The 15,183-nt window shown below is 44.3% G+C and overlaps 1 protein-coding gene across 6 annotated transcripts in view; it reads right to left on the minus strand.

Annotated features, from left to right (window-relative positions):
• LOC137435586 (volume-regulated anion channel subunit LRRC8A) overlaps window positions 1-15,183 on the minus strand; it is a 47,657-nt gene that overhangs the window by 6,290 nt on the left and 26,184 nt on the right. For 4 of the 6 annotated variants that reach the window (XM_078784171.1, XM_078784170.1, XM_078784173.1 and 1 more), the window contains 5 exons: window positions 5,783-6,157; window positions 4,085-4,205; window positions 3,162-3,355; window positions 2,808-2,981; window positions 2,534-2,719 (listed from right to left, as the gene is read on the minus strand). In XM_078784171.1, the coding sequence (XP_078640297.1) occupies window positions 2,534-2,719; window positions 2,808-2,981; window positions 3,162-3,355; window positions 4,085-4,205; window positions 5,783-6,157 (1,050 nt within the window). The remainder of the gene's footprint in view (window positions 1-2,533; window positions 2,720-2,807; window positions 2,982-3,161; window positions 3,356-4,084; window positions 4,206-5,782; window positions 6,158-15,183) is intronic. The other 2 variants (XM_078784174.1, XM_078784175.1) reach the window with 1 other exon arrangement.

Raw genomic sequence — 15,183 nt, forward strand, 5'->3', positions numbered from 1 at the left:
TCGGAGCAACAACAGCTCAGCCGCGAAGTAGTGGGCCACATAAGCTCACAGAATGGGACCGCTGAGGGCTGAAGCGCGTAAAGATCGTCTGTCCTCGGTTGCAACACTCACTACCAAGTTCCAAACTGCCCCTGGAAGCAATGGCAGCACAACTGTTCGTCGGGAGCTTCATGAAATGGGTTTCCATGGCCGAGCAGCCGCACACAAGCCTAAGATCACCATGCGCAATGCCAAGCGTCGGCTGGAGTGGTGTAAAGCTTGCCGCCATTGGACTCTGGAGCAGTGGAAACGCGTTCTCTGGAGTGATGAATCACGCTTCATCATCTGGCAGTCCGAAGGACGAATCTGGGTTTGGCGGATGCCAGGAGAACACTACCTGCCCGAATGCATAGTGCCAACTGTAAAGTTTGGTGGAGGAGGAATAATGGTCTGGGCTGTTTTTCATGTTTTGGGCTCGGCCCCTTAGTTCCAGTGAAGGGAAATCTTAACGCTACAGCATACAATGACATTCTGGACGATTGTGTGCTTCCAACTTTGTGACAACAGTTTGGGGAAGGCCCTTTCCTGTTTCAGCATGATGATGCCCCCATGCACAAAGCGAAGTCCGTACAGAAATGGTTTTTCAAGATCGGTATGGAAGAACTTGACTGGCCTCTACAGAGCCCTGACCTCCACTCCATCGAACACCTTTGGGATGGATTGAAACGCCAACTGCGAGTCAGGCCTAATCGCCCAACATCAGTGCCCGACCTCACTAATGCTCTTGTGGCTGAATGGAAGCAAATCCCCGCAGCAATGCTCCAACATCTAGTGGAAAGCCTTCCCGGAAGAGTGGAGGCTGTTACAGCAGCAAAGGAGGGGGAGTGTGGGGGGGGGGGGGGGGGGGAGCAGCTCCATATTAATGTCCATGATTTTGGAGTGAGATGTTCGACAAGCACATGCAGGTGTGATGTTCGGGTGTCCACATACTTTTGGCCATGTCGTGTATGTAACCATTGTTTCATTTTACTCCCGGTTGATGCCCCAAGAGCTGTGGACTTAGGGTCACATGGTCAAAACAGGGAAAGGGTTTAACTCTAAATTTGATAAATAGGTCATTCCTGGTGGCACTTTTTTTGCCACCTTTCAACTTTGCTTTTGGCGGGAAGCATGGGGATTTGCGATGGCGCGCCATTGACTTCACTCAAGTATTTTTTCGTTTCTTCCCTGCAATCCCATTTCTTCTTATGATTTCAACCTTTTAAAAAAAAAACAGAAACCTTTATCATCTACTATATAAAAGAGCCGTTGGTCTGTGTGTGTCACCATTTTTCTCAGAGATGGCTGAACGGATCTTCGTCAAACTTTCAAAGGTTCATTAGTGAGTGTCTGGGAATGTTTTAGGCAAAAAAAGTTGTTTTTTTTGGATGAAATTTCTTTATTATAAAAAAATATATATATATATATACAATTCCCTCTATAGTGCCTAAGCCTTTTTGATTAATGACAGTTATATACAAGTACACATTCGCATAAATAAATACAAAACAATCACCAGACATTTGAACACAAATAATAAAACAATTCCGGAAGTGGTCAAAATTGTTGGTAAGGCTTCTTCTTCTTCCTGAACGTCATCATACTTAACTCAGAAATGTGATGAACGGTACATTCACCAGCATATATTCAACAAAAGGGTAAAATGATGATTTGACATTTGTGATGGATTCCGATTTGGATGCAATTGCTTTTCCATTATATTTGCCCTCATTTCAAATATGTTAATGTTTCTTTTTCTCTTGAGTAACGCCGGGTACTCCAGCTATAAACACTTTTATACTTTACTCGGGGTACAAACACAAATAAAACTTTGTCTGGGGGTAACATAGGCTATGTTTCCACGGCCTCATTCGAGGGTGTGGGGGATCGGGAGAGGGGCATAAATTCTCAATGTAAGTGTACCGTGTAGCACCACCTGGTGATGATGGCAGAGGGTATTACAATTTCCTTTTTTACAAGTGCAACACTGAGGTTATGAAAGCACTCCTTGCACGAGAAAAATTTTCCTCCTTCCCTTCCCCCCTCCTCCCCCAAAACAGAGAATCCTGTCAAATCTACCCCCCCCCAGGTTTCTGCAGGGCTCACACGGTCTACCATGAAACCCTTTCTGGTAAAACTACCTAAATTCAGGATCACTGCTCACTTCCACTCATTTGTTCCAGCCGCCGACTGTGGAACCAATTTCCACATATTGTTCAATCCCATTCTTCCCTCCAGGTCTTCAAGACAGCTGTTCATCACCATCTCAGATGGTCTCCAATCGAAAACCATGACCTTTTCTACCCTCATTAACTCTACCCCACCCCAATCCCTCCTCCGTAAAAAATTTCCTAAATACTTTCCTAATGAAATTTCTTAACTAACTTAAGCTAAATTTCCTAATTTAACGTTGTTTTGTCAATGACAAGTCCGAAATAGCGATGCCCAGGACCGTTGTCAATATAATATTTTGCACACCTCCATATGCTATCTGGCCCTTTCGTGATGATCTCACCTTCAAGTCGAGGCTTTGGAGGCTGGAAAGTGAGAAAATGGCATGCGGAATTCGCTGTAGATCACAGCGCACGAGCTGGAGTTCAGTCAAGCCAGAGAGGCGCTTCAGGCTGGACAGCACGAGCAATTTAGATCCTTCATTATTGAGGCACAAAGTCTGGAGCTGTGGTCCCAAATCTGAAACCACCTGAAAGGAAGAATGCAAAAGATAAGATAGCAAAACAAATTAGCTGTATGGAGCTAAAGAGGCAGATTGATTGATGGGAAGCAAAGACCTGTGGGATTTTTCCTAGTGAAGACTTTATGCGCAGACAACTTAGGTGCTTGAGCTCCCGCAGAGCATCCAGCGCAGGCATGCGAGGATCATCACCAAGACTCCCTGTAAGGTGCAGTTCCTGCAAATTCTTGAGCGAACTCAACCAGAGGGGCAACTCCTGAGGCTCCGTGAACTGTACGAATCAAGAAGCAGGTTGATGAGAAATTAGAATGGAATTGTGCGTGCACAACCGTTTCAAAACAAAATGTTTGTTTTTTTCCTTGTAAAATACAAAAATCAGGACATTTAAATATAGATGTAGAGAAGAGAAACTGAGAGAGAGCTCACCATAAAAAAAAATCAAAAGACAGACCTTTAGATGCAAAGAAAGAAGATTTTCACGCAAGAACGATAGAGCAGGAGAATCCAGCCGAGTCGGGGAGTGGTAAAGCCAGAGGCCCTGAAGAGATGAAAGCTGGGAGACTCTGGCCGGAATTACAACATCTGGAACAAGTTCTAGTTTGAGAACTTCCAGTTCATGAAGCTCAAGTACCGCATCAGGAAGGCCTGATCAAGGAGACCGCAAGGTATGACAAGAAAGACAAAAACCACAAGGTATAAAATGTAGAATCTTACTATAATTCACCAAATGTCCATCCGTCTGTCTGTCCGTTCGAAGGTACCGCAAAAACGGCTGAACCGATCGCAACGATATTTTGGGTGGGTAATTCTAGGACCGCCTGGAGTAAAATAGGCTATATTGTTTTTCCAATTTTTCAAAGTTTTCCAATTTTCCCAAACACGATGGAATAATATTTACCGATATGAACAGTGATGTGGCTTTTGTTGAAATGATACGTACCAGGAGAGAGTAGATCGACTCCTGACAAACTCTTCCTATATAAACGTGCGGCTCCGAAGTAACACGGCAGCGTGTGCAAAGCGACTGAGAAACAGGTGTAGCGGCCGCTTCCGTGTTACAGATTCGGGGCGCACTCTTCACACATAAACGTGCGACTGAGAAAGATGTGTAGCGGCCGCTTCCGTTTTGCAGAATTCAATCTTTTTTCAAAATGGGCGCCATGTACTGTTTAGATTTTGATGATTTGCGTGTGATATAATTCAACGGATGTTTATATGAATCGTTTAAAATTAAAAAAAATCCTTCCATTTCTGATATTTTGCCTTTTCATTTGGGCGTCCCAATTGAAGCCCCGCCCGTAGGGCGGGTACCGTTGCTAGTAATCATAATTTAAACACCACCAATAAGGGGAAGAAATAAAGATGAGAATGTACCAGACAGCATAAAAAGATGAAGTTCCAATTTGTCCTGAGCATTTCTTGTGAGCTTCTGCAGAAGCCTCTCCCTTGTCCACTCTTGATTCAAATTCAGTTGCCTCAACTTATTCTCGCTCACCTGGGAAGATGAGCAGATTATAATCAAAGGAGAATTAAAGATAGATAGAGAATGGCAAAAGATAGCATACCATGTAAAATACAAAAGGGGGAAAAAAACATCCAAACTAAAAAAAGGAAGATCTGGCCTCTCCTATTTTAATCTATTTTATATGTGGGTCCTGTGAGACCAAACAACAACAACAGCAACAGACATTTTAAGGCCATTTTCCCTGCTAGAGCAGGGGTTAGCCTTGCGGGCCCCATGACAATCTTCTCCATTTTGCCCTATTTTCTGCATCTCCCCTTGTTAACCCCCTTGCACGCATTTCTTCTTCCACCACCTTTAGCCGAGTCTTTCTCGGTCTTCCCCGTCCTCTACTTCCTTCTACATTAATTTCCATCATTATTCTCAACCAGTCACTTTCATCCTTCCTCAACACATGACCAAACCATCTCAACCTGTTTCTCTTCACAGCATCCATCACAGGCTCTATTCCCATCATCTTTCGCAATTCAACATTTGTCTTCCTCTCTCTCAACGATACTCCGCACATCCACCGAACCATTCGCATTTCCACCCTTTCCAGCCTTCGTTGCTGCTCTACGTTCATTACCCATGTCTCGCTTCCATAAATCATAACACTTCTCACACATGCAGCATACACCTTTCCCTTCAACTTCAGCGACACTCCCCTCCTCGTCAGCACACCACTCAGTTCCCGAAACTTCTTCCATGCACATCTCATTCTAGCAACCTTTGCCGAGTCTGTGAGACCACATCTCCACAAATGTGCCCAATATGTCTCTGTTATCATATGGGAGGTGCCTCATCACCATCTCAAGTTTACAAAGTTGCAGGCCCAACGTGCATATGAAATTCGTATTTATATTCATGTACGGTCGAGAATTTTTGAAAACTCCTTCTTTTCCCCTCCTATGGACATGTCATGCATTAGGCGGGAGATGGTGACAATGTGGATTATTCCTGTTCCCTGAATGATTCACAACTATCCAAAATCCAAAAATGTGACAGTGAAAAAGACTTGCAATAAGTGAAAAAGATCAAACCATAAGCAAACTAGAGAGGTCCAGTGAACCTGAACTCAACTGATCTATATCAATATGGTGAGAATATGCATAATAGAACCACAAACTATATAGTTTATATGTGCTAAAAATATATGACAAAAATTGATTTTTCAATATGGCCGCCCTGCCGCGCCCATTTTTTGGCGTGCAACGCCCAAATGCAATGCCAAACTAGTTTATGTCTTAAAGATGCTGCAGAACAAGTTTCATCAAATTTCATCAATATTTGTGACTTTTAGAGCGTAGACGTCGAATTGTTTACAGACGACAGACAGACGACAGACGGACGACGGACACTGGGTGTCGACAAAAACTCAGCTGGACATAGTCCAGTTGAGTTAAAAATATTGACCACAATTGATCTTTGCAATAAATCACAAGCCACTGTGGGTTTCAATATATATAACATGATTTTTCTACAATATCATGAAAACGCCATCAGCTCACAATTTCTAAGACAATCGTGTAGTGCATGCGAGACTTTAAAAAAGTCAAAGGACCACGTACCTCAGAAAGGAAAATAGCAAAACGCTGTGCGTATAGAGGATCATACTGATCTACTAAATGGAGAACGAAGGCAAAGTCATTCTTGACATCCGGCACGTCACTGCAAGCACCCCCATGTTCCCTTGTAAAGCTGTACTGGCGGAGTTGACTGCGTAGCATCCAGACAAGAGCGTATACACACACTGCGCCGTATATGCCAACAAGAATCAGATAAGAGGATGCAAGAATGGTGAGCAACGTGGAAAGTGGATGAGCGCAACAGAACAGAGAGTAACCGGTGAGTTTCTCGATGGAGGGCAGAGAGCAAGGAACGTCGAAGGTGATTTTGGAGAGGCAACGAAGCGAATAAGCTTCTATGGCCAAGAATTCGGCTACCTGTGTAAGGTAAATGAAAAAAAAAGTGCAACAAGAAAGTTGGTATGTAATTCGTCCACTTTGTGCTTATTCAATCAAACAGTGTATGCACAATCCTCCCACACAGTCGGAAATCAAATATTCAATGCATGGGCTATTCAACAATTTTTTAAAGAACTTCTTAATGACCGAAAGGTCCTGTAAAGAAACTTTATTAGCAACAAGTATTGGTCGATGAACAAAAGAGGCAACTTGTGTATCAGAAGGCAAAAAGCCAAAGGTACAAAGGTGCTGACGTTTCGGGTGATGTAGTACGTACATCATGGATAACATTTTGGTGAGAGGCAAAGATTTGCATCACGTGGAGTTGCGGAGAATGATAATAATTTATAAATTGTCCTCATTCTCTCATCACCTTAAATCGGCCAATATATATATATATATATATATATATATATATATATATATATATATATATATATACAGTGGTACCTCGGCTTACGAGTGCCCCAACGTACGAGTTTTTCGGGATACGAGCCGTCGCTCGGGCGGTTTGTTGCTTTGGGATACGAGCCGAGATCCGATGTACGAGCTCAAAAAATTTATTTTTTTGAATTTTCCGGTTGTGGCTTCCGGTTCCGGTCACGCGGTTATCTTGCCGTGAAAGCATCTCTGCTTGGATATAAAACACGCAATCGTCGAAATACATGAGCGAGGAATCTCCTTGCTCCAGCCGGTGACGTCATCGGCGGGGATCCCCGCCTCCAGAGTGGCTGGTCACGTGACCGCCAAAGCGTGTCGCGCGTGCGGGTATAATGAGCTACACCTGTGGATCACGTGACCACGGAAGCACGCCTCGCTTGAGAGGCATGGCTTTCGGTTTGCGTTTTGCTTTATAAGGCGCGATAAATGGGCTTTTGAGTGTTAGCGGTTCATGGCGTTGACGGTTCATGGCGGTTCATGGCGGTTGACGGTTCATGACGGTTCATGACGGTTCATGGCGTTGACGGTCAAAAACCCATTACATCAATTTTACCAGGCACTGTACAGTAAGTACAGTGGACACCAAATGCACGGTGGAAGGCTAGAAGTAGAAGATCGTCCAAGACAAGTGAGAATAAGCCATACTTTGGAGATGACGTCATTCGCTGGTCCGATAACCAAAGATGTGGTATAAAAAACCAGGTGAGCTAACAATGCAGCAATGAAGGAATTCGGCCAAGGCACCGGCACACAACGACCTACCTACATCGAAAGACTCAATGCCAATGGTGACAGAAGCCAAGACGGCCGGCTTAAACACCGCCGAAAGACCACGGTGTACCAACTTACGATGCAGAACATCTTGCACTTAATATGATGACAACAGGTGCCATCCTCTGACGTACCATTACAGGTACAGGTACAGTACACGTGAGCACAGAGCAAAAGTTCACTGAAACCGAGATTAAGAAAAAAGAAAAAACACCTCGTGGTCCGTGCTCGATATCCGAGTTTCAATCTTTTCAAACACATGATGCTCTCGGTCACGGTATCTCCTGCGAGCTGCTTCTCCTTCAACCACACAAACAACAACTTCTCCATATCTTCATGGATAGAGGTCCGGAGCTTTGAAATAATCGTAACGCCCTTGGCTGGCGTTATAGCCTTTATGGACTCCTTCTGCTTCAAAATCGTACATATCGTAGAAGGAGTACGATCGTACTGCCTCGCCAAGTCGACAACACGCACACCTCACCTGGCATGCTCTTCTCCTCTGCTTAATAAAACCAGTTTATTTCTTTACATTCTCTTGTATTATGTACAGTATATACGAGGTCGTGCTTGTTTATACATTATTTGTTATTTATAAAGTACATTTTTGTTATTTAAAAGCACCTAACAAAAAAAATTGGTGTTTTTTTTTTGAGGCTGGAACGGATTAATAGCATTTCAATGCATTTGAATGGGAAAATTTGCTTTGACTTACGAGCGATTTGGCTTACGAGCTCCGTCACGGAACGGATTAAACTCGTAAGCCGAGGTACCACTTATGGTTTTATATATATATATATATATATATATATATATATATATATATATATATATGGTTTTATATATATATATATATATATATATATATATATATATATATATATATATATGTATATATATATATATATATATATATATGTATATATATATATATATATATATATATATATATATATATATATATATATATATATATATATATATATATATATATATATATATATATATATATATATATATATATATATATATATATATACATACACACACACACACACAAATAAATATATAAATAAACAAATAAATAAATAAATATATATATATATACAAATAAATAAATAAATATATATATATATACAAATAAATAAATAAATATATATATATATACAAATAAATAAATATATAAATATATATACACACATAATGACTTGTAAAACTGAGTACAATGATGTAAAACAGAGTACTTGTAAAACAGATGATGTTTGAATGCCCTTTCTTTTAACTTCACTTTGTCTTCTTCCTTCCTACCTATATTCATGTCCCTGGTTCGAGTTCCGGGTTGAGTCAGAATTTTTCACACTAGCCCAACGCAGGAATTTAATTCCTGTTGATTAAAATTGGCGATGAGTTAATCTCCAATGCATTTCTACATATACGTACATACGCATACATTTACTTACGCTCACATCCGGGGTCTGCCTAGCAGGCACGCAAGACATCGGCCATTATAAAGCTCGCAGTGTTAAGTGTGGAAAATTTCTGAGGAGATTCCGTTGTCTCAATGGCGCAGTGGGCTGTCACCGCAAAAGTGATGGAGGTCCCTGGTATGAGTCCCGGGTTGAGTCAGAATGTTTCACACTAGCCCCACACATCAATTTAATTCCTGTTTATTAAAATTATTTATATTAAAAAAATTATATATCTATATATTGTTGCGGAACCCGACGTCGGCCTATGGTTCCCCTTCGAGGGGGGATGAAGCCCCTCGTCTGTTACTGACCGACGTGGTCCCGGAGGTATGACGCAACGCCCGGTCGGCGCTGGATAGGGTTTTAGGCCCACAAGTCCTATGACCTAAATACCAGCACTTCCCGGTACGCGAAGGAACACCCCCCGCTCACGGCCGCAGCGTAATGGATGTTGCGCCGAGCGAAGCGAACCGCGGCGTGAGCCGTTTACCAAGACTAGACCCGATCCTGAAACGTTGGCCAAATCGTGCCACAGATATTCAATGAGGGAAAAGACAACGACGACACGGATGTGAAGAAGAGGAAGACGAAGGCAAAAAGGTTTGAACTACGACTATTATTTATTACTATTTACAGGACCAAAAGAAACCAAGGAAGAAGGAAAGATAATAAAATAATGACAGAAGGAATCAAGGAGACACAGTGAAATGCTAGCTTATCTACACAGGCTTAACTTATACCCCAAGACAGAACAAACAAAGACGGACTCACACGAATGGGGAATTTGCAGGCAGGAATGATTGGAAGGAGGAATGGGAAGGTTCAGCTGGGGCAGATGGTTCGGGCTTGATCCCGCACGGGATGTCGGGCTGGACCTCGACGGCCACCGATGCCACCGCAATCTGGCTCCCGCTGGGTAACGGGTCGAAGCTGCCTGGTGGAGTCAACGCTGCCTGGTGGAGCCCACAACTGCTTGTGGAGCCAACTTCTTAACGGGCACAACTCTCCGTGGGGATCCCTTCCTCTGCCTTTACCAAGCTCGTCTGGACTCTTCTCTCAAACGTAACCACCTTCGACTCCTTGCTCAACTCCTAGGCTTCCGCGCGCACTTATATCTCCCTCGGGCGATCAAGCCGCCGGCCTCCAGGACACGCCCATCGGTGAGGTCGCCTCAGCCCTGATTGGTGGGCACGGGCTCTCTGGCTCCACCCTCGATGACGATCGGCGGGCCACGCCCTGGATTCGGCGGCTCCTCCCCCTTCTTCTCCGAGCCCACCTCGTGGCTAATGGAGTCGCGGTGAAAACCGCCCAGCAGCTGCGGCGAATGCAGTTGGCAATCGAGGCTTTGGGAATGGGGCTTTGGGAATGAAAGGGGATCTATCTATTTGAATTCGGTGCAATGGAGTGTCAATTAATGGAAGACAAAGCCTTAGCCTAATACACAGAATAAGGAAATAACTACCAACAAGCAGGGAATCTATGATTGGCTAAACGTGATTGTATATGACCTAACTACGGGACGCCCTTTGACCTTTATACACAACAACTGGAGGAAGGAGGATCCACAATAAAACAATTTTAAAAAAACACTTCTCATATCCACAACACTATATATATATATACATATATATACATACACACACATATATACATATACATATATACATACACACACATATATACATATACATATATACATACACACACATATATACATACACACACATATATACATATATACATACACACACATATATATATACATATATACATACACACATATATATATACATATATACATACACACACATATATATATACATATATACATACACACACATATATATATATATATATATATATATACATACATATACATATACATATACATATATATATATACATACATATATATATATATATATATACATATATATATATATATATACATATATATATATATATACATATATATATATACATATATATATATATATATATATATATATACATATATATATATATATATATACATATATATATATATATATACATATATATTGTTACAGACGCGGCTTTTAGATGTTATATGGACCGAGCGGTGGTGTATTTAACCGCGTCCGAACAGTTACTCCCCGATTAAAACCCGATTTCACCCGACGTTGACCAGATCGCCCCACGGATATTCAATCGGGAAACCTCTAAAGCGACCGAAAGAGAAGAAGAGAGAAGAAAGACAGAGTTTGGAGGAAGAACAGATTTATTATACACACACAAGCAATATTTTAGAGCGACCAATATTATTTACAGCAATAGATGGAAAAGAGCAGTCACACAGTGCATTGTTAACTTATTCTATTTCATTTACTTAATCCCCAAGACAAACGAGTAGGACAGGACGTTCACACTCACACGGTGGATATTGCAGGAAGGTAATCGCTCGAGGTTGATGGCTTGAGAGGAAGGCAAGGTCGGAGGCCGCAGCACCCCTCGCGGTTTTGGCGGGAAAACCTCCGTCGCGTATCCGCGGCCGTCACGCGCTGGCTCGGCACACCTGCTCCTCTTCCTGGGGTGGAGCCGTCTCCCTCCGTTCAGCGCGTCTCTCCAACGGCAGGGGATATTGCATGCAGGCAGGCAGGTAGGTATTGCGGTGGATTGCGCTCCTCTTCCAGGTCATCCCCCAGCGTATCTCTCAAGCCCTCTCCTTGGTGCAGCCTCGTTGCTCCTCTCCAGTCATCTCTCATCTGCACTCCTAAAGCAGTCCCCTGCAGTCGCTTTTATCACCTCCGGCGGAATTAAGCCGCCGGCTCCGAGGGCACGCCTACCGGGTCACTCACCGCGGTGTTGATTGGCTGTTAGGGCCGGTTCACTCCTGCCCTCTTCTGACGAGGTGGAGCCACGCCTTTCTTCTCCAACCTTACCTCGTGGCCAATGGTGGTTTGAAGAAAACCAGCCAAAATGCGGAAGGCAATTGGAAGGGAGGTTTTGGGGAAATTGGAAGGGCCTACGCTTATTTTGTTTGATACAATGCAAAGTCAATCTAGTGGAAAACACATACTTAGCCTACATGGAATAAGGAAATACACTATTTAAAAGATATATCGTGACCTGCGTGTATGTTCTATGAAATTAATTAGGAGGACGGCTGCGACCATTATTTACATTACCAGGATGTTACCATACCAAAACCATACTCTTCACATCCGTTACCCTTCCTCCAAAATTGTTACACTCCTCAAAACCCGTTACACTTCTCAAAACCCGTTACACTTCTCAAAACCCGTTACACTTCTCAAAATCGTTACACTGCACCCTCCTTTCTTCAGGCACGTCCTCGGGCCTACTAGACTTAACTGGGTGTGACATGTAGGTGTAATTCCCTCTACAATTAACCTGACCCTGAGTGTGACAATTTTAAAACACAAATAAGTATGTCCCCCTATTGCATTGCATCCTGTCTAACAGACTCAAGCCCACAGCTAACCGAATTACGGGATTATTCTCAAACTATACATTTACGGTGGGGAGCATTATTTACAATGACGTGATTTCTTATTTACAACGCAACCCAGGACCTGTGTTTTTCTCTTTTTTTTTTTTTTCTTTTTAGGGAACAAGAAAAAGAAATTCCTGTTGGGAGGGAGGAGACAGCACGCATTGCATCGATGCACCAGTACCAATACCACCAAAGCACCCAAAAAACACCCAAACACCACAAAGCACCCAAAAGCACCATCCGGTGCGGTCACCATGGCTCATAATAAACACAACAAAAGAACTGGTGGTGGTCTTCTCTTTCTCTGCTGGGCCGATGTTCTTCCCGACGTCTTCTGGCTTCATGCGGCCTATTTGGACATAATAAAAAGCACAACTTGTGTCCATTTTTATTTAGGGCCTCAGGGGCCAACTAAGGGTGGTCCACCTCCTTGGCATAGGTGCCACCTTACCGAGGTCCGCAAGCAAGATTCCCTGGCCACTATGGCCGGTTTCCAACAGAGGTGCCCTGCCCCAGAACCTGGGGTCCATCAAGTGGTACTTGGCCGCAGAACAGCGGTCCATAAAGTGGTACATCAACGCAATGCATGCTGGTTCTGGGAATCTCGGGCGCACAATGGCCACCTCACGCACGCTCCCATCGGCACCCAATGGCGCACAGGTCATGTGGGAGACAAAAGAAAGACAATTGAGCGAGGGGTAAGGTCACAAGGGTACACGTCAATAAGGCAATGCAAGGTGAAATGCGTACGGAGGCCGAAGTGAGAAAGCTCGTCCCTACCGTACGTCACCCCCCTGTCACCTACCCTACCCTTGTTCCCACCCCATATGTACAAAAATCTACACATTTACAAATTCGTCACTACTGTCACGTCTTCCCCATATTTCCCTTATACCAAATTCGTCTCCACAATCCCGTTACTTCAAAATTTGCCATCACCAATTCATCATCAATCCTCATAAGGAGGGAGAGATGGAATTACGCACAATGTCACACCCACGTCATGATGCGTCTCACAATCCAAACATTTGCATCATAAAAAATAATCAAAACATGGCATGGTGTGGAGTACCTGTCACCTCAGGTGAGTGGATGCAGATGGTGTGAGGAGATCCTTCATCCTAACTATCCTCTAAATGATTTTAACACACTTTACACTACCCGGGGTCTTTCCCTGCCAATTCATTGGCCAACTTACACTATGGGTTCTAATAACCAATTCCCATTGGCCAAACTGTGGTGCTCCTCAATTTTTGGGGTCTCACTCCCCCGATTCATCTCCCGGTGCTCTAGCACAATTTCTGGGCTGCGACGTGTACCTCTCCCAACAGGTCTACCCACCTGCACACCTCCACCACTGTAGTTGCCACCCGAGCTTACCTAGCTCCTCACCCTAACCTATCTAACTGGGGGCAGCCCCTCTCCTGGCTCTGTCACCCCTTGGTGCCCTTTGGCACTGGGCTACCCGGGTCCGTCCTCCGGATCCTCGGGCCCCATCCACACAACTACTACCGGCTCCCAGAGCCCACCTGCGGCCTTACCTGGCCGACATCCTTACAGTGGTGGAGTGCCCAACCCAACTACACACACTAACAGGCTACACGCCCAGCCGTTTCCACAACACCAACGCACCCATCCACATACCATTCTGTCACCCGCACCACAGATGCCAATATCCAACTACAATTTACCTATACCCTCTATCTAACACTTACACTACCCGCCCCGGGTATCCGTGATGGGGGTCCACTCTTCCCCCATTCACACCTTCGCACCATCCACTCCACTCCACAATTTCCACCATACTCACTCCACGACCATCCATTCCAATACTCCAGATATTCCACACTACCATTTATTCCACACAGCCACATACACCTGTTCTTCATTCACCTGTCGTTGCACACCTGTGCAATCATACCTGGTGCCACCTGCACCCTCCTTTCTTCCTGGACCATTTGGTCAACACAACACGCAATCACCACTACTCCCTCATACACTGCTCCACACACCTGTTCAGTTGCACACCTGTGCAATCACACCTGTTCCATTCTCCCACACACGGCATCATCTCAGCTAACTCCTCCCCTCTGAAACTTGCGCTTCCCAGTCGTCCCTTTAAACTATTGCGCTCCCACGTCATTATCAACCACACTAACCTACCTGCGTCCCCACTACAGGTATCAGTCACTAACTAACCTTATCGTTACCTAAGGTCATCTTCGCTAGATCCCTATCATTATCCAAGCCCTCCCTGGCTCGTTTTCACTGCCATAAACCCCATAATCTATAGCGCATTTGCCCCCACCTGTGAGGGATGGTGGATTTGCCATCCCACCACATCGGGGGTCTCTCACTACCAATTTCGCTCGTCCAAATCCAACAATTCAAAAATTTTCCATTTACTGCCAATTCTATTCACTTTTCTAAATTTCGTTTCAAATCACTACTATCACTATCACCATCACCCGTCTACTTATTACATCCTCTCGGTGCGCCAATTCACATCACCCGTCTACTTATTACATCCTCTCGGTGCGCCAATTCACATCTACAGCCCGGCTTCGTACAGCCGAGCACTGAACGCGGATTCTTTTGTGCTGGCGGCTGGATGCGTCCCGCATTCGGGGCCGGGGCGGGGGCTTACCCGGGCCGAGATCCCATGCACCACTTCGGCGTGGAGCCATCCAATGTCCCGATCTCGACCTGCCGGCACGTCTCAATAGAAAGTGGTCGCCATGACGACCCTTCCTATCGAGCTGCCCGCTCCGCCTTGTGGAGCCCGGACGCGGCCGCTCCACGCGAGGCCCAGCGTGGATCGCGCACGG

This window comes from Myxine glutinosa, chromosome 9 (assembly GCF_964187855.1).
Source record: "Myxine glutinosa chromosome 9, kmMyxGlut1.1, whole genome shotgun sequence".
In the NCBI taxonomy this organism is placed as follows: domain Eukaryota; kingdom Metazoa; phylum Chordata; class Myxini; order Myxiniformes; family Myxinidae; genus Myxine; species Myxine glutinosa.